The 19227-nt window shown below is 26.6% G+C and overlaps 1 protein-coding gene across 1 annotated transcript; it reads left to right on the top strand.

The window, feature by feature from the left end:
- Positions 1 to 17180: 17180 nt before the first annotated feature.
- Positions 17181 to 18038, top strand: LOC130961203 (protein MAIN-LIKE 1-like). The gene is made up of 3 exons (XM_057886947.1): positions 17181 to 17590; positions 17826 to 17913; positions 18012 to 18038. The coding sequence occupies exons 1-3, from the start codon at positions 17181 to 17183 to the stop codon at positions 18036 to 18038; spliced, it is 525 nt and encodes a 174-aa protein (XP_057742930.1).
- Positions 18039 to 19227: the final 1189 nt, after the last annotated feature.

The following is a 19227-nucleotide window of genomic DNA, read 5'->3' as shown; positions in this document are numbered from 1 at the left end:
ATTGAATAAAAAACTTAAGACATACCGTACTTTAAATCACCAGAAAAGCTTATGATAGCAGGAGGAGCTTGCAATAGCTGGAACCAGATGCCTTGCTCTGTACTCTATGACATTCAAAATCTTAAATGCTGCTATCAAAGAAACAATAACATAAAAAATAGTGGTGTCAAAAGATCTAGGGCTACATACCAATGGAGCAATCAAGGAAAATTTTGATAACATCAGTGAAATTAGGGGCAGAAGCACTGGTCTTGACCAAACTTCGAAGGACTTTTCAGACATCCGAGCATTTAACAATGCTAGTGTTATCTGATGAGAGTAAAATAATATGTGAAAACATGTTATATGATGCACTTGCAAAATGCATAAGTGAACCATGCATGTGTGCAAAGAAATTAATTGCTATTTGACCTTTCCTTTTGTTTAAAAAAAAGTAGGTCTCACATATTCGTAAACTACCATTTACGAACTAGGTTATCTAGTTCTAATTCTAGCGGATTAAGAATGAATCTATTCTTTTGTACCGTAAGTGGTTGACGAGAGTATATCATGAACCAAATATAACAACTACTTACACCATTTTGGGAAGCATGCATGATAAGATTTGGCCACATTTCACTTTTCATCAGTATAATAGCTTTTGGTTTCCAGTAATGAAGGAATGAATAAATGGAACCAAGTGTATCAAGTGGAGAAAACTGCCAAACTTGAACAACTGAGAAAATCAAAACAAAGTATTATTGCCTAATCTGAAAATTTGAAAGTAAGATATAGATCAAATGAATTCTTTATAAGCAAGATCAATCTAACCCAAATTGAAAAGTCTGAATCTGATTCTTGACAATATATATCCAAATCAAGAAGAATAAGATCAATCTAAGCCAAATTGAAAAGTGAAACCCAAAAGAAAGCTCAACCAAATTGAAAGAGGGTTTAGCAAACCTAGGTTTCGGACTCGTGTTAAAGGGAGGGAAAATGGCTCAGTGAACGACACAATAATGGGAAGGAGGAGACTAATGGAATTGACTGCGGGCCGGGAGCACCACGGCGGCAAGGACTCCCAGAGAAGTGGTTCGCACCCCTGCACAATTGACTTCATGCAAAAAAGATTTCATGAACGCGCTATGTTAATTTGTTATATATATCACTGTGTTGCTTTCCAGCGGTTGGGACGTGTCACCGCCGCTATACTATTTAATTTTGGTGCAGTTGTCAAATCGCTACGACAACCGCCGCTATCCTACCAATCTGCGGCGGGTTTATAAACGGCTGTCAATTTTTTGCCGCCATCCTCCGTATTTGTTGTAGTGAATCCATAATTATCATATGAATATTGGAATTAATAATAATTTAAAAGGATTATCAAATAAAATTTGATTAACAATCAACAGAAAAAAAATAGTTGTCTACTTCTAAAAAGATTTATTAATTATTAAGAATATAATTGATACTTCAATGATAAATAATGCATACAAGAATGGGAGCGGGATATATTATATGAAAAATAAAAGTAAAATTAAATAAAAACAACAAATTTGAGTGTAGAAAAAAGTAGTACAAAATAATTTTACTCCTTTTTAACATTTTTAATGTTTATTTTTATCACATTTATATATAGTCACTTATTATAATTTATGATATAAAAAATAGCACAAAAATTAAAAAAAATAGCTATAATAACTTGAATTAAATGTACTTATAATTAAGAACATATACAAATATTATGTTTCTCAATTTCAAAAAATATATTTCACTTGTTCTTTTTTTTATCTATTACTTTGACTAATAATGCACGCTTATCAGGAAACTTAAAATAATCAAGGAGTAATTTAAAAAATATTACTAAATAGAATTTAATTAAAAATGAGAAAGAGAGTAGTCAAGTAATTTTAAATAGATTTATTAAGAGTTAAGCTTTAAAATGGTTCATAAAATTGTATTCGAAACTTAAAGTTGTCCTTAAAATTAATAGTTATTCAATTTCGTCTTCAAAATTACACTCTGAGACTCATAGTAGTCTCTCAAGCAATTTCCGTCATCGAAAAATTAAGGTGGATTGATTCCTGCTATGCTGGCATGCCACGATTACTGATGTGGCAAATGAAACTTTTTTGTTTGCAATGTGGTCCATTTCTCCTTTTAAATTTCTAATCTCCAATTTTTGTTTCATAAATTCTCTTCCTCATTCTCTTCTTCTTTAACCCCTTTTTCTAGTCTTACTCTTCTAAATTCAATCATCAATGCAACAACAATGTAAAACATCAATAGTTATTTATTAATAAATTCATAGTAAATCATAGTATAAACTTTTCAACGCGTACTAAAGTACCAGTACCAAAGATACGAAACAAAAAATATCATTTCATAACTAAGACAAAAAGAAATCCAATAAATTTTGTATAATTTGGTAAATTACCAATCATTTTATCACACACAATGTTCTAAGAAAAAACACTTTCAATTCATCTCCAACGACGATAATTCAACTCACCACCACCACCATCACATGGCTAACAACAACAATAACGTTGATGAAGCCCCAGCCTTCCCTCCCCCTTCACTCACAGCCAAGGCCACCTTCTCCCACAAGAGTTTCACCTGTTACAGCTCCCCGCCCGAGGTGACATTAACTGCCGCGACCCCATGGAGCTAGCCCCTGCCAATAGCTAGCGCGCTACTCTAACTTTAGCTTTCGCGATGGAACTCCTCCAGCATGGTGTCAGAGTTATTCCGGAAGGGACCCACAATGACGTTCCGGGACAACTTCGACGACGAGGAGCAGGACGACGATGAAGGGTCACGTGCGGATAGCAGTAGGACACTATTAGCAAGAGAGGCGGTCGCAGCACAGGAAGCGGTTGAGGTGGTTGCCATAAGGAAAGTTGTTGGAGGGGGAGAGAAAGACGAGGCGGTGTAGCCGGTGATGATGTCACTGATGGACTTGTTGGAAGAGACTGACAGGGAGATGGGGCTTGAAGGATCGAGGTACATTCTGAGTGATGATGAATTTGATGACGATGAGGAAGATGAGGATGGTGATGACTTAGAATACAGATTATATAATAGAGGTAATTGATGATTGAATTTGAAAGAGTGAGAGTCGAGAATGGAGTTGAAAAAGAAGAGGATGAGGAAGAGAATTTAGGAAAAATTGTGGATTAGGGTTTTAAAAGGGGAAAGGGACCACCTTGCAAACAAAAAAGTTTCGTTTGCCACGTCAACAATTGTTGGCGTGCTAATGTGGTAGGAATTAGTCCACTTCAGCTTTCTGATGATAGAAACTATTTGAGGGACTATTATGAGTCTTGGAGTGTAACTTTGAGGATGAAATTGAATAACTATTAATTTTAGAGACCACTTTAAGCCTCAAGTGCAATTTCAGAGACCACTTTAATGTTTGACTCAATTTATTAATAATTAAGAATATAATTCATAATCATTGACAAACAAAAATAGTGCATGAAAATAAGAGTGAGTGGAAGATACCATAAAATAAAAAGGGAAATGATAAAACTTAAGTGACTACTACTTAAAAGGAACAATTCAAGTATACATTACATTACACATATAAAATATAATTTTATTTCTTTATTTTCAAAATAATTATCCAAAAACAAAAACAAAAGCACACATATTAGCAAGAAAGAGTGAAAGTGGACAATATTACACAACAAAACAACATAAAAAAAAAAAGATAAAATAACTGATAATAAAAAGAAAAATAAAATATACATATTTATAATATCATTTAATCTCTTTAGAGTTTAGGATTTATTTATTATTTATATCCTTTAAAATGAATTTTTGAATACTATACTACTATTTTAGTAATTTACTTTTTGATAAGAGAAGAAAGTGTTATTTTCTTATATGTTTAATTCTCTCCCTAGCTAGTAGTATCATCTGAAGGTTAATTGGTAATAAATAAGGCAGGTAATCTTTAATAATGTAACTTGAGAGCAGGGGCAGAAGACAGTGACAGATCTATAGTCATGGAAACCTTAGAATATCTACTATAATAGCTAGTAGATTCCGAATGAGAAAATGTATTAAATACATACATAATCAGTAATTCAATAACTTAAGTTTTAAAGATAAAAAAAATAGGGTTTCCAACATCCTAAACAGTCAAATAAACAAAAATTTTCCTCAATATAAGAAAAATCATGCAATCTTTTAAAAAAGTGACGAGTTTCTAGAGATGAGAAAAAAAAAACGGTGATCAATCTCTTCTTCATATGTTGTATATAGTAAGTGCCCTATTTTTTTGTTCCCCAAAGGAATGGAAGGGAGAGCATCATGATGGGAACTTAAGTTACTATACACCACCTATAAATAGGAACAATAATCATACCAATATAACTCGGACAATAATATTCCTGCAATCTCACCCGGAAACCCTAAATCATAGCATTTTCAGTATGGACTCGGGACAGTCTTTATCCCTGCAATTCAAAACACTAAATTAATTAATAACTGAAAAACAAAAAAAAAAATATAGAAGATCAGTTAACAAATTCTCATAATTATCTAGCAACTAATTATTAAAAGAAAATTCATTTATAAACTCAGAGATTACAAACACCTATTTTTGTATATATTTTTATTTTGATTTAAATAATATTACATAATTAATAAATTTTATTATTTTTTATTAATATTTAGTTAACATTCTAAATCTTAATTATTGAATTTTAAATTTTAACTTTTAAATTCTAAATTCTAATAATATAAAAATAAAGTGTTGATCAAGTATTTTCTGTACAAATTTTAGTTTAGCTTCCTCTTAAAAAATCTTATTTTATTTTTTTGAGAACTCTCAAGAATTTCTTGTTTGAGAGAAAAGATTACAAATATAACCATTATATTATCTTCTCTTATCAGTTTAAGTTTTTAATATGAATTATTTTATGACAATTTAAATAACATAAATTAAATGTCCTTTTAGTTAAAAACATATGAAAAAAAATTATCTTTGTCAATATTTTTTTAAAAAAATATACTCAACTCATTCCTTTTTATCAATCACTAGCTAAATCCATAGTTATCATATGAATCTTGAATTAATAGTAATTTAAAAGGATTACCAAATAAAATAAGAATAGTTGTCTACTTCTAAAAAGATTTATTGATTGTTAAGGATATAATTGATACTTCAATGATAAATAATGTATAGAAGAATGAGAGTGGGATATATTATATGAAAAAAAAGTGTAAAATCACTAAATAAAATCAACAAATTTGAGTGTAGAAAAAAATAGTACAAAATAATTTTACTCCCTTTTAGCATTTTTAATCTTTATTTTTATCACATTTATATATAGTCACTTATTATAATTTATGATATAAAAAAAAGTAGCACAAAAATTTAAAAATAAATAGCTGTAATAACATGAATTAAATGTACTTATAATTAAGAACATATAAATATATTATGTTTTCGATTTCAAAAAATATATTCCACTTGTTCTTTTTTTATCTATTACTTTGACTAATAATGCACGCTTATCAGGAAACTTAAAATAATTAAGGAGTAATCTAAAAAATATTACTAAATAGAATTTAATTAAAAATGAGAAAGAGAGTAGTTAAGTAATTCTAAATAGATTTATTAATGATTAAGGATATAATGCATAATCAATGACAAATACAAATAGTGCATGAAAATAAGAGTGGAAGATACCATAAAGTAAAAAAGGGAAATAATAAAACTAAAGTGACTACTACTTAAAAGGAACAATTTAAGTATACATCACACATATATAATATAACGGAGAGCACTAGGGTCAGCAATTTTTGTGATTTGTAACTATTAAATAGTCATTAATGATGATTTTAATGGTGTGAAATTCTATCTTATGGCTTATTTTTTTTACTGATTACATGTTGGGCAGAATTTAATAAAGTTGCTGACCCTCTAGATTTTTTCTAATATAATTTTGTTTCTATATTTTCAAAATAATTATCCAAAAACAAAAACAAAAACACACATATTAGCAAGAAAGAGTGAAAGTGGACAATATTACACAACAAAACAAAATGAGAAAAAGTTAAAATAACTGAAAAAAATGAAATATACATATTTAATTTGTAATATCATTTAATTTCTTTAGAGTTTAGGATTTATTTATTATTCATATCTTTTAAAATGAATTTTTGAATACTATACTACTATTTTAGTAATTTACTTTTTTATAAGAGAAGAAAGTGTCATTTTCTTATATGTTTAATTCTCTCCCTAGCTAGTAGTATTATATGACGGTTGGTAATAAATAAGTTGGGTAACCTTTAATAGTGTAACTTGAGAGCAGGGGCAGAAAATGACAGATCTATAGTCGTGGAAACTTTGGAATATCTACTATAATAGCTAGTAGATTCCGAATGAAAAATTGTAATAAATATATAATCAGTAATTTAATAACTTACGTTTTAAAGATAAAAAAAATAAGCCTTCCAACATCCTAGACACTCAAGAAAACAAAAATTTCTTCAATATGAAAAAAAAAGCATGCAATCTTTTAAAAGAGTGACGAGTTTCTAGAGATAAAAAAAACCATGTTGATCAATCTCTTCTTCATATATTGTATATGAGTAATACTACGTGGCTAAAATATTATAGATAATAAATAAAGATATATAATTAATAATATTTGCGTTTATAAAAGAGTGTAAATCACTTTTTTTAATTTAATTGACACAATTAATTTTTTTCTATAATTAATTATCTTTTCTCATTTAATTATATTAAAAATTAATTCTAAATTTAATGTGAATCAAATTCCAAAAATTTCTCTCTCATTATTACTATATATGCATTTATAATTCTATAATTTTTTTCTCCCAACTAAAAATCTCAAATTCTTATATTTTTTATTTTTAAAAAATTTCAAATCACCTCAACACATTTAAAAAAAAAATAAAAACATCTTAAATTTGACCGATTTCTATTTATTGAAAATTATAAACATCTAAAATTGTTAGTTTATGACCTGCAAAATAAAATAATAAATAATAATAAATTAGCACCAATTTATTGATTATAAATATCATGTATATAAAATATAAATATTATACGTATAAAAATATAGATATTAAATTAGAGAATTTAACAACTTCTATTATACAACTCATATTTTACATATAGACTATTATAAAATATAAAATAAAATATAAAATATAAATAAAAATTAAGAAATAAAATTTTAAAAATAATTATTAACTTGTCATATTAAAATTAATAAATAAGAATACGAATAAATAGTAAATAAAAAATTTTAAAATTATGACTCTTTGGTGTATATATAAAATAATTTGAAATATATAACAAGACACATAGTTTAAAATTTAGTAATATATATGAAATTATGAATGTTATGAGTATGAAATTATGGATGTTATTAATATGAAATTATGGATGTTATGTGTATGAACTTATGGATATTATGAGTAAATTCGCTAATTGAATAAATTAATTTAAGTATGTATTTGATATTCTTTTTTCAAATCTAATTATAGTAAAATTTGAAAATATATGTAAATCAAAATAAAATCATTTCACTTTGAAAAATATGAAACAAATTTTTAAATTATCAATGATTTAAAAAATTATACGTTAATTTAAATGTATAATATCTTAAAAAAAAATAAAATATTTTGAATAATAATTTATTAGTACATATATAAAATAATTTAAAATATATAATAAAATATAGTTTAGAATTGTATAAATATATTAATTATGAAAATTATGTGTATAAATCTATAGATGTTATATAATAAATAAAAAATGTGTTTTAAAAACCATAAATATAAATTATGTATATTCATTTAATAAGAATGTAAATTAATAAGATATGTATTTATAATATACTATTTAATATATACAATTAATGTTTGATACAATAAATATTGTAATAATTAAAAACAGTAGGCGCGTGAGAGCATAATAATTAAATTTTGTTCATCTAATTAAATAAAGTTAAAAATAAAAAATTTTGGCTGATTTTGGTTCTTTAAGTTTGGTTACCAAACTAAATTTTCCCATTGTATATAGGAAGTGCACTATTTTTTGTTCCCCATATAGGAATGGAAGGGAGAGTATGATATGAACTTACGTTACTACACCACCTATAAATAGAAATAAGGGAAAATTATTTTGAAGGCGTTAGAGAGATTTAATTATTAAAAAGGACCTTTAATACTAAAATTAGTAAGAAGGATCAAATTTTTTTATAATATTTAAGAAGACGAACCAAATCTTTTTATAATAAAGAGATAAATTTTTTTATAAAAAACTCTCTTATCATAAAAGGTGCTCTTGAAGCTTAACCCATACTGCTGAAGAAGCAAATCTACCTTCCACTCCTCCTTGATTTCATATGAAATTTTGAACAAGTAGTAGGATACTCTTGTTGGGTCAATCCTTCTTCAACAGTTTTGTCAATAAGGTAGTACCTAAAACATGACAAGTTGAGTGAACAAGCCATCTAAGAGCCATTTAGACAATATAATCTTAGGGAATGGATCCTTTCTAGTGAGAAAAAAAATTGGATGGTGCTCCAATTTGTGTTTCAGGTGAATCTTGCACATATTAAACATGTTTATATATAGGTGCACTGCACAACAATAGCGTATACATGAAACAATTTCGGACAAAATTAATTCAAAAAATATTAAGATATTTGAATATTCATTTATACTCTTGCTAATAATTGAATGGTAGACATTTATTATTTGATTATTTTTTATTAATTACTTATTTATTTTTTTATTTTTGTGATCTTTAGCTAAAGAGAAAAAAAAGACAAAAGATCATAAAAGTAAAAAATAAATAAATAATAAAAATTATTAAAATTTTAGAAAAAAATTGTTAATATAAAAATTATAAAAAATAAATAAATAAATAGTTAAAAATTAATATTTTAATAATTAAATCTTTCTAACGTTCTTTTAGAGTATTTTTTTAATTAATTAATTAATTAATCTCAAGTGAATATTCATACATATTTATATAACGTTGAGAATCAAACAGCATATATTAAAGATTATAAAAAATAATTAAGGATATATTTATTTCCTTATAAAAAAATTTGATTCTTCTTCTTAAATATTATAAAAAGATTTGGTCCTTCTTACTAATTTTAATATTAAAGATCTTTTTTAATAATTAAATCTCCTTAATGGTCCTTTATAATAATTTTCTCTAGAAATAATAATCATACCAATATGACTTTCGGGCAATAATATCCCTGCAATCTCACCCCTAAACCCTAAACCATAGCATTTCCATTGAAGACTTGTGACAGTGTCTGTCCCTGCCATGCAAAACACCAAATTAATTAATAACTGAAAAAAATATAGAAGATCAGTTAAAAAATTCTCATAATTATCTAGCAACTTATTATTGGAAAAAAATTTCATTTATAAACTCAGAGATACCAAACACCTACTTTTGTATATTTTTTATTTTGATTTTTTTTTGTGACATTTTGATTTAAATAATATTATATAATTAATAAAATTTATTATTTTTATCAATATTTAGTTATTAAAATTTTAAATTTTAATTATTAAATTTTAAATTTAAATTTTTAAATTCTAAATTTTAACAGTATAAAAATAAAATGTTGATCAAGTATTGTCTAATATATATTAATAAAGAATGTTGGATATAATCCTAACATTTTTCTTTTGTTTTATCTTCTGATTCTCGAAAATCAAAAGGTTAAAAATGTTAAGGATGATTTTAAATCAAAATTTAGAAGAGGGACGGTTTTAATTCTGGCAAAAAACTTTTAGAACTAAAACCATACTTAACCCAAATAAAAAAAATTCGCTAAGCAGGGCGGGCCAATCTGCAGGACCGGAAATTTTTATTTTTTATTTTTTTATTAAATAAAAGACTGATTACTATTATAAAATTAATAATTATAAAATTTTCAAACACTTTTTTTATTTTGTTTTTATTCTTCTTGTAGGTATTAACTTTATTTATTTTAGTTTACAATTTTGTATATTTGTTCAAATTATGTGACTTATTTTTTAAAATAAAGATAATTCTATTGATAAATATTATTTTGAACAATTTTATTGAAGTTAAAAATTAAAAAACAGATAGCAAAAAAATTATATTATAATTAGACTATTTTTATTTGTATTTAATTTTTTAATTATTATTTTTTGATTAATTTTAATAAATTTTTTTAAAAAAAATCAAGCGGACTAATCTACCGACTCGCTAATCTGCCATAAAATAAGGCGGGCTAATATTTTAAATCTATTTTAGTTGGTGAATAGGTCTACCCCATTTATAAAACGAGCCTATACAAAACTGAATAAATTAGAACGAATCAAACTATTTTATCACCCCTAATATAAAAATAGCATCTAATTAATGAGATGCGCTCAAAATTGACTATTACTTCAAAGTATCAAAGAGAACAAAATTTTAATGAATAAAAAATCTATATAATTTTTTTCATCAATATTATCAGTGCCGAAAATTTTTTTATTAGAAACAGTGATTTTTTAAAAATAAAATCAGATAATTAATAAGACAAATATATATATATATATATATTTAAATAATTATTTATATTATTTAATATTTTTATTATCTATCTATATTTTTCTATATTTATAACTGTAAATATTGTTCTGCTGCGGTGGGGATTAAACCTTTGCAGTTAGGTTAGCCTAAAATATGGTCCACTTGCATTGCATTTGCCCGAAAAGGCATAGGATACATACATGTGCGTGAAAGCTTAAAAGCAAGTAAACTAAAAGACAGAGAATAAATAGATAAATAAAGGTTTAATTATTCGGTTGATCTTTATAGTTTTACGAAATTTTTAATTAAGTTTTTTTTATTTTTTTTAATTGAATTTTTACACCAAATCTTTTTTAATTAAGTTCCTTTTGATAGTAATTAATTTAATTGTACAGAGACATAAATAAAAAAAATTTAGTACAAAAACTCAAATAAAAAAAATATAGAGATTTAATTAAAAAAAATTAATACAAAAACTCAATTAAAATATATATATATATATATATATATATATAGACCTAATTAAAATTTTATAAGACCAATAAAATAATTAAACCATAAATAATACTCCCTTATTAGCCACATGGATCAGAGATTCCATGGCATTAAAATTGAATGTTAAGGCTCCACCTAAAATCTTGAAGGAAACAGTGGTACCAGTACATGCTCCTTATATTTCCAGCACAACTCAAACTGAGAAGAGGAGAAAGAATTGATGATGATGACTGCTTGCATTAGAGAGATCAATCAATTTAATATGCGGATATCTCCTCAAAGACGGAACATGTAGGGACCCACTTCCCTTTCTTTCTTTCTTTCATTCATTTCTCCATACATCTTCCTACGTTTAATTTGTGTTTTGTCTCTTTCCCTCTCCCCCACTCCCCTCTCTTCATTTATGGCTCCCTCTCCCCCATATACTACCCATATTCATGTCTCAATATTGAATCAATAATTGACCTGTTACGTTAAATTTATTAATTAGAGTATTAAATAATTAAATAAAATTTTATTTTATATATAATGACTGTTTTTTAATTTTATTTTTTATTAAGTTAACTATTATTTTTAAATTTTAATAATTTATTAATTAATTTATATTTATTAATAAATATTACATAATTATAAAAAAATATGTTGTGATTAATAAAAAATATTTTTTTCTTATTTACAAATATATTAACAAATTTTGATATTTATTTTAAAAAATGTGTATCGTTAAAAAATATGATTAATTAAAATAAAATTAAAAATATAAAAATAAACATCGCTTTAGTATTTGGGAACTATTTCGTACTTCTTTGCGCTTTGAAATTCGACATCACTCAAAATGGATTGGATAGCAGTGTTTATAAGTCTCAATACAAGTCATAGAATGAGTAGATCACATGCAACGGTCGAGTTTTTATAATATGAAGTTTATGAGCGGGTAGAATTTGAAATCGGCATTGTAATTTTTTGATATTATGAAGCATTAAACATATGACAATACTGCAAGTAAATTGAATTTATAATTGTGAAGGATAGAATAAGAATATGTGATGAAAATAGAGATCAAGAATTGAATCAAGAAATGTTAGCAACTAATTTCTGTATCTAGTTAACTAACTAACAAGTAGTTAGAAGTTGTTGAGCTAATTACTATAAATAGTAACACCACTCTAGCTAAATGCAACTCTAATTCAGAAATTCATTTTTTTACATTCTCAATTTCTTTCAATTCTCTACTCTTATATTTGAAGTAAAAGTGTTATTTTATTTAAAGTGTTACAAAATAAATAAATTATACTTTTTAAATAAGAATTATCATAAAAAAATATTTTTGACATCTTCATGAGAATAGTTATCTTTTCTTAATACGGTTACATAACCAAGTTACTTAATATGAATAAATTTTTAAAATGGTATCTGAATTGATGTTGTATATTATAATTGTTTTTAAAATTTTAATTGTATTAATTATATTTTTGAAATTAATAAAAATATAATATATTAAATTTTTATTTATTTTTTGTTAATGATATGTTAATGTGATTTGATGACATAAATTTTTAATGATATATGTTACATTATTTGACCACATATAATAGTATGATTACAAATCTATCAATAATACATAATTTAGAGATAGAGTTATATCACTTTTATAAATCTGACGGTATATATCACATATTATAATATTATTTGTTTACGAATAATCTATTCTAATATTATTATAATATACTAAATTAATCTTTCACTTTATATTTATATTAATGGATTTATTTTAACTTCTAAAATTAAATATTATGTACCAAAATAATTCTTTCATGATTTTTTTTTATTTTTCTTGATCTATTCAAAATTCAAGAACCATTTTAATGCACAATACTAATTTTAAAGACCGACATAGAAATTTAGTTAGTTAATATATATTAAACCGTAACGGATTTTCTATATGTCTTCAGAAACGGAGGTCATCGATGATCATTATCATGATCATGATGATATGATGATAAAGAGTACTCAAGTTTGGGAGCAATTACTACGCGATGCAGAGTTTGGGGCATGCATGCGCATGGGTCTTTATCTAGCTAATCAGATTCGGATTAAAATATATATTAGAATATAATTAAAATTAATTAGTATATTATTTAGTATATTTGAATATTTATATATTATTGAGTGTATTTAAATTATCTATTCAAATTATTTATTTAAATTATTTGGAATGATATAATATAAAAAGGTATTTATAAATATTAAAACAATCATAATAATAAAGATGTAATCTCTTATAATAAATATTTAAATACTAAGTAATACTAATGGATTCTAATTATATTCTAACAAAATAAAAAAATAAACTTAAACTTCTTTTCATTTTTAAAAATATTGATAAATATTTTTTATTATTATTGATAAAAATATAGTGATTAATTTATTATTAATTTTTAGTATACATAAAATTTTTTATATATACAAATATATAATAATTAATTTAATATTTAAATTTTGTGTACTAATAACAAACACTTTTTTATGCTCGACATGATACTGATCTACTTTAAATATCTAATGATTTAAATAAAACAAAAATACAAAATGAAATGATAAAGGACGTGAGTGCTTGGTTCATTATTAAAGAGCACTTAGACCATTTCCAGTAGGGAACTCATCTCAATTCCTGTTTATGGTCCACCTGTCATAAAAAGTAACTCTACATCAACTTTTGCGTCATAAACAGTAAATAGGAACTCAAAACATCTCTCTCTTCTCTATTAAGAGGAACTAACTTTAGTTCCTGTTGTAGTCCCACTTAATTAATTAATTAAAATATTTAAAATTAATGTAATTAATTTTTTTAATAATATAATATAAATTTATAAATAAAAAAAAGTTACTATTAAAAGATATTAATATTAAATAAATTTTTATATAAAAATAATACATAATATATAATTCGAGATTATATTAATTTATAATATTATTTAATATAAAAAATATAGTTAAACTTTATTATTTTGTAATGTAGGTAACATTTTAAATTTTATAAATAAAAAAATAACTCACTAAAAAATTATTTTATAATGTATAAAAAATTAAATTTATTTTTTTATATAAATAAATTTAATTAATTATAATTAAATATAATTATTTTAATTATAATTTAAATTATTAATATAAATTATTAATTAAATAATAATATAATTATTTATTATAATTAATTATAATTTAATTATTTTAATAATATTAATCATAATTTAATATAATTATTAAAATAATAATTAATTAAATATAATTATATTAATTATTTAATTAATTATTATTTTAAAGATAACTTGCCACATGGCAAGTTATCATTGGTGGGCTAGAGTCCCTCTCAGGAGGAACTCCTCTTCATTGGAACTTGTGCGAGGACGTCTCTATTCTTTCCTCCAATGGTTGGAGTGCTTGTGTGTCAGAGAAAAGTAGAAGAGGGACTTTGCATTGGAGGTGCTCTTAGACCATCTTCAGTAGGGAACTCGTTCCAGTTCCTGTTTATGGCCCACCTGTCATAAAAAGTTACTCCACATCAGTTTTTGCGTCATAAACAGTAAATAGGAACTCAAAGCATTTCTCTCTTCTCCATTAGGAGGAACTAACTTTAGTCCCTATTATGGTCCCACTTAATTAATTAATTAAAATACTTATAATTAATATAATAATTTTTTTAAATAATGTAATTTAAATATTTAAATTTAAAAATAATTCATTATTAAAAGATATTAATATTAAATAAATTCATATATAACAACAATACACAATATAAAATTTGGGATAGAAGTAAACTTGGAAGAAGATGAAGAAAAGTAGAGGAAAGTGTGAGAATAGAAATGTATGTAAGTGATATATATAAAGTATTAAAATATTAATTTATTAATAATAACGGTAACATAATAATGGTTAGTTTCCAACTACTAATTTTGCAACGGCTAGTTTTACAACTGCTAATTTTAATAATGTCGTTAGTATTTTAAATTTAAAAAACAAAAATAACCAACCCAACCAAAAATTATTTTATAAGATGTAAAAATTAAATTTATTTTTTAATGTAAGTAAATTTAATTAATTATAATTTAATATAATAATATAAATAATATTTAATATTAATTATAATATAAATAATTAATATAAATTATTAATTAAATAAAAATTTAATTATTTAATCTAATTAATTATTAAAATTATTAATAAATTAATTATAATTTAATTATTTAATATAATTATTTATTATAATTATTAATAATTTAATTATTATTTAATTATTTAATATAATTATTTAATTATTTTAAATTTTATATAATTATTTATTTTTATAATAACTTGCCAAGTGGCAAGTTATTATTGGTTTAGTTGAGTCCCTGTTAAGAGAGACCCTTCACATTGAATTCCGTGAAGGAACTCAGTTTTTCTCTCCCTCCAACGGTTCTTACTTGCTTTTGTGAGTAACAGGGCCTTAAAACTATGCCCATTGGAGTTGCTCTTATGTCTCTCAAAATGGATATACACACACGTGTAATATATATATACACTATAATAAATCTGATAGTTATCAAATTTTAAAAAATATTATAAAAATTAAAATAATATATTTTTTATTATTAAAAATATTATTAAAATATAAAAAATATCATTTTAATTTTAACAATATAATTATCATAGTAATTATATGTATAGTAATATGAGAGAGAGAGAGTATAGGAGAGAGAGAGAGAGAGTATAGGACCTTAATTTTGTTAAATTGAGTGGTTTATTTGACACGGAATGCATCGTCATTCATTTGCAGCTTTTGCTTCTCCTTGTCATGATAAATAATTGTCTACGGATTCGAAAGCAGTGGTGCTAGACTTTATAAACTGAATGGCTAACAGTATTAATTGCTACAGGATACACATTTCTGTATTATATATATGGGGATTTTTTTTGTAAATAAAATAAAATAAAATAATTAATTATTTTTTCAGAAAAAATATCTTAGCTTTATTTTTAAGGATACGATTTTTTTTAGAAATAACAGCAAGTTCGCCACACTTTCGACGAACTCTATAATTTATATAGAATTCGTCGTACTTCCAGCGAACTCTATGATGAGTTCGGCATACTATTTAAACTTTGTGGGACCATTTTTATTTGTCCCTTTTTTCTTCTATTCTTTCTTCTAAATTTTTTTTTGTTACTCTTTTCTGTCTTATCGACATCCGTAAAATTTGGTGTGGATGATATTATCAATTCTAGATTAGTAAATAATAGTCTATTTTTTATCTTAATTAGAATTATTTCTTTTGCTTATATAAAGTTACTGTTTATATGTTAGATAAAATTGTTAGGTATAGATTTTTTGTTGGTTAGAATAACAGATTTACTATTTACATGTTAGTTAGTTATACATACTTTTAAGTGTTGTTATGTTAGGTAGATTGTTTTATGTTACCGTTTTTCAGTATAGTTACTGTTTATTGTCTATAAACATGTTAATGAATATAAGAAAGTATATTATTAGTTAATTTAGTCAGAGTTATTAGCTTGCGTTGTGAATTAGAAGGTAATTAGTAGAATAATTAATTAGGTTAACTTAGATAAGAAAGAAACGTGAGCAATAAAATTTAGAGTTGAGTTAGTTATAAAATTAGTTACATTACGACGTCAGTTAAATAGGGTAAACTTAAAATTAGTAGTTTTATAAGCTATTTTTCATTTAATTTATTTTTTAATTTATTGTGTGATTTTATTTTAATAGATTGTGTTTCGATGGAGTCGCAATTATTGGGTTCTGAGGATGAGATGTATAGATTGGATCATGCTGAGCACATTGCTGGGAGGCTTGATCGAGTGGTATAATTTTTTCACTTTTTTTTTATTTTATTGTATTTAATAAGCAGTGAACTTGCTATTATATTTCTTCACCGTCCCTTTTTTTTTCTTAATTTTTTTCGTTTGATAGGCACAATCTGATGACATGGCCGCAGGAGCATATTAGGCCATATCTGAGACGACTCAGTTTGAGTACGTGGCCTATATGATCGAGTTTGAGTACGATTGGTCGCATGCCTCGGCATTGATAGAAAGGTGGAGGTTTGAGTCCCATACCTTTCATCTACCATGCGGGGAGATGACTATCACCCTGCAGGACATGGCCTATCAGTTGAGACTCAAGATTAACGATTATTATCCTGTGAGTGGATGCATAGGTGGGTGGGAGCAGCATCATCAGGGACGGACCATTGAGGAGTTATGTGAGCAGATTCTGGGTGTTGTTTTCGGCCCAGAGGACAGACAGTCACAGACGAAGTGGACCGTGAAGCTCACTTGGTTCCACAACATGGTTTGTGGAGAGTTGGAGCAGGACGCCACTGTAGAGCGCCTGATGAGGTACACGAGAGGATACATCATGCAGTTGATAGGGGGTATCATCTTCCCAGTTGCATTTGACTTTCGGGTGCATATCAGGTGGCTTCCTTTGCTGGAGGACCTTGATACATGTGGCCGGTTGTCATGGAGTTCGGCTGTGTTGGAATGGCTGTATCGCTAGATGTGCTGGGCCACGGAGCATGGTCAGCGCAACTTGAAAGGATGTGTCAGCTTGATGCTTTCCTGGGCCTAACACCATATTCCGTTAGTATGGCCCGATGGTTTTGATACTCGTCGCTTTTCCTTGGTCGAGAGGTATTATAAACACTTACCAAAATTATTCATATCATTATTAAGTTGTTAGTTAATAATAATGGATAAAATAATATTGTTGTTGGTTGTGTAGGTGGGTTCAGTACCAGCCTAACAATGTCACAGGCGAGAGCAGGTTGAGGCATTACAGGCGTACCCTGAACGGGATTGGGATGCAAAATGTAAGTGATTACTATTTAATTTTAACAAATTTATGTTTAGTTTACTTTTGTACCTGTTGCATATGATTATTTGAATGTCGTCGTGTATCTGGATCCAGGAACTGCCGCTAACTCTTCAACCGTGAAATTTTTCCTCGATCGATCAAACTGGTAAACATTCATGGTGTTCACGTGCTTCGAGTTGAATTCTATGACCTTCATCAATGTCTATGAGAATTCAGCACCGACCTGAAGTTGGGCCAGTGCCTCGGAACCCTTCTTTGCAAAAAGTTCACCCAAACAAAAATAACTTGACTTAAAAAGAGCCATGATTGGCAAATTGCGGGAACCCTTCATAATAGCATTAATGCACTCTGAGATATTGGTTGTCATGTGCCCAAATTAACGACCCTCATCAGCATACTGTGCCCACTATGACCGTAGCATTTCTTCAAGCCAATTTGTAATAGCTACGTTTTCACCCCTCAGACGGCCATAATAATGAGCGAACTCACGATGCGACTTCGAGTACACTTCATTAATAAGAATCTTCTTCAAGTCTTTGTTCTTAAAGTGGGTCATGAAGTTGGCTGCAATGTGTCTTGTACAAAATGCTTGGAAGGCATGAGGTGGTTTCCATAAACTCCCTTCAGCATTCTGTGTTCCATCAATGGACTTGTGTCTGTCTGAAATCACTGACACCCCTGGTTGTGGTGTCACGTGCTGCCGTAGGTACGAAAGAAAGAACGACCACGCCTCCTTTGTCTCACCCTCAACAACTGCAAATGCAATGGGCAGAATGTTTGCATTACCGTCTTGCGCTATGGCCATCAACTAATTGCACCCACGTACCTAAATAGACATACATTAGTGGGCTTCTTGTACACGGCTGAATTATTTAATAGCGAATAACTAAACCTGAAATAAATCTTACTTGGCAAGTACATCTGCATAGCGAATAACCAACGAGGAAGATCGTTGTATGACTCCTCCCAATCGCCATATATTCTAGCGATGACTCTCTGTGTTGCAAGCCAAACCTTTCTATAGGACGCCTTGTAACCAAAGTGATTCTCCACACCTCCTTGTAGAACCCTGATGCTGATTCTTGGATCGGCCTTGACCATCATGAAAGTGTGTTGCGCAATAACCTTCGAATCCAACCTACGATGATCTTGCCCCATCGAAGTTTCCATGCAAGTATGAGGACCAGTGTATCTCCTAACCTCCCACCTTTCTTGCTTTCGGTGATATGATATGAGTATACTCTAATTACAACTGGGTTCGAACTGGATACATCGTGCATTGTACCTCAAATAGTCACTCTCTACTATT

The sequence above is a fragment of the Arachis stenosperma genome, chromosome 2 (genome assembly GCF_014773155.1).
Source record: "Arachis stenosperma cultivar V10309 chromosome 2, arast.V10309.gnm1.PFL2, whole genome shotgun sequence".
NCBI classification, from domain to species: Eukaryota; Viridiplantae; Streptophyta; class Magnoliopsida; order Fabales; family Fabaceae; genus Arachis; species Arachis stenosperma.
Note: the sequence above shows the minus strand (reverse complement) of the source record. Positions and strands in the feature narration are given on the sequence as shown.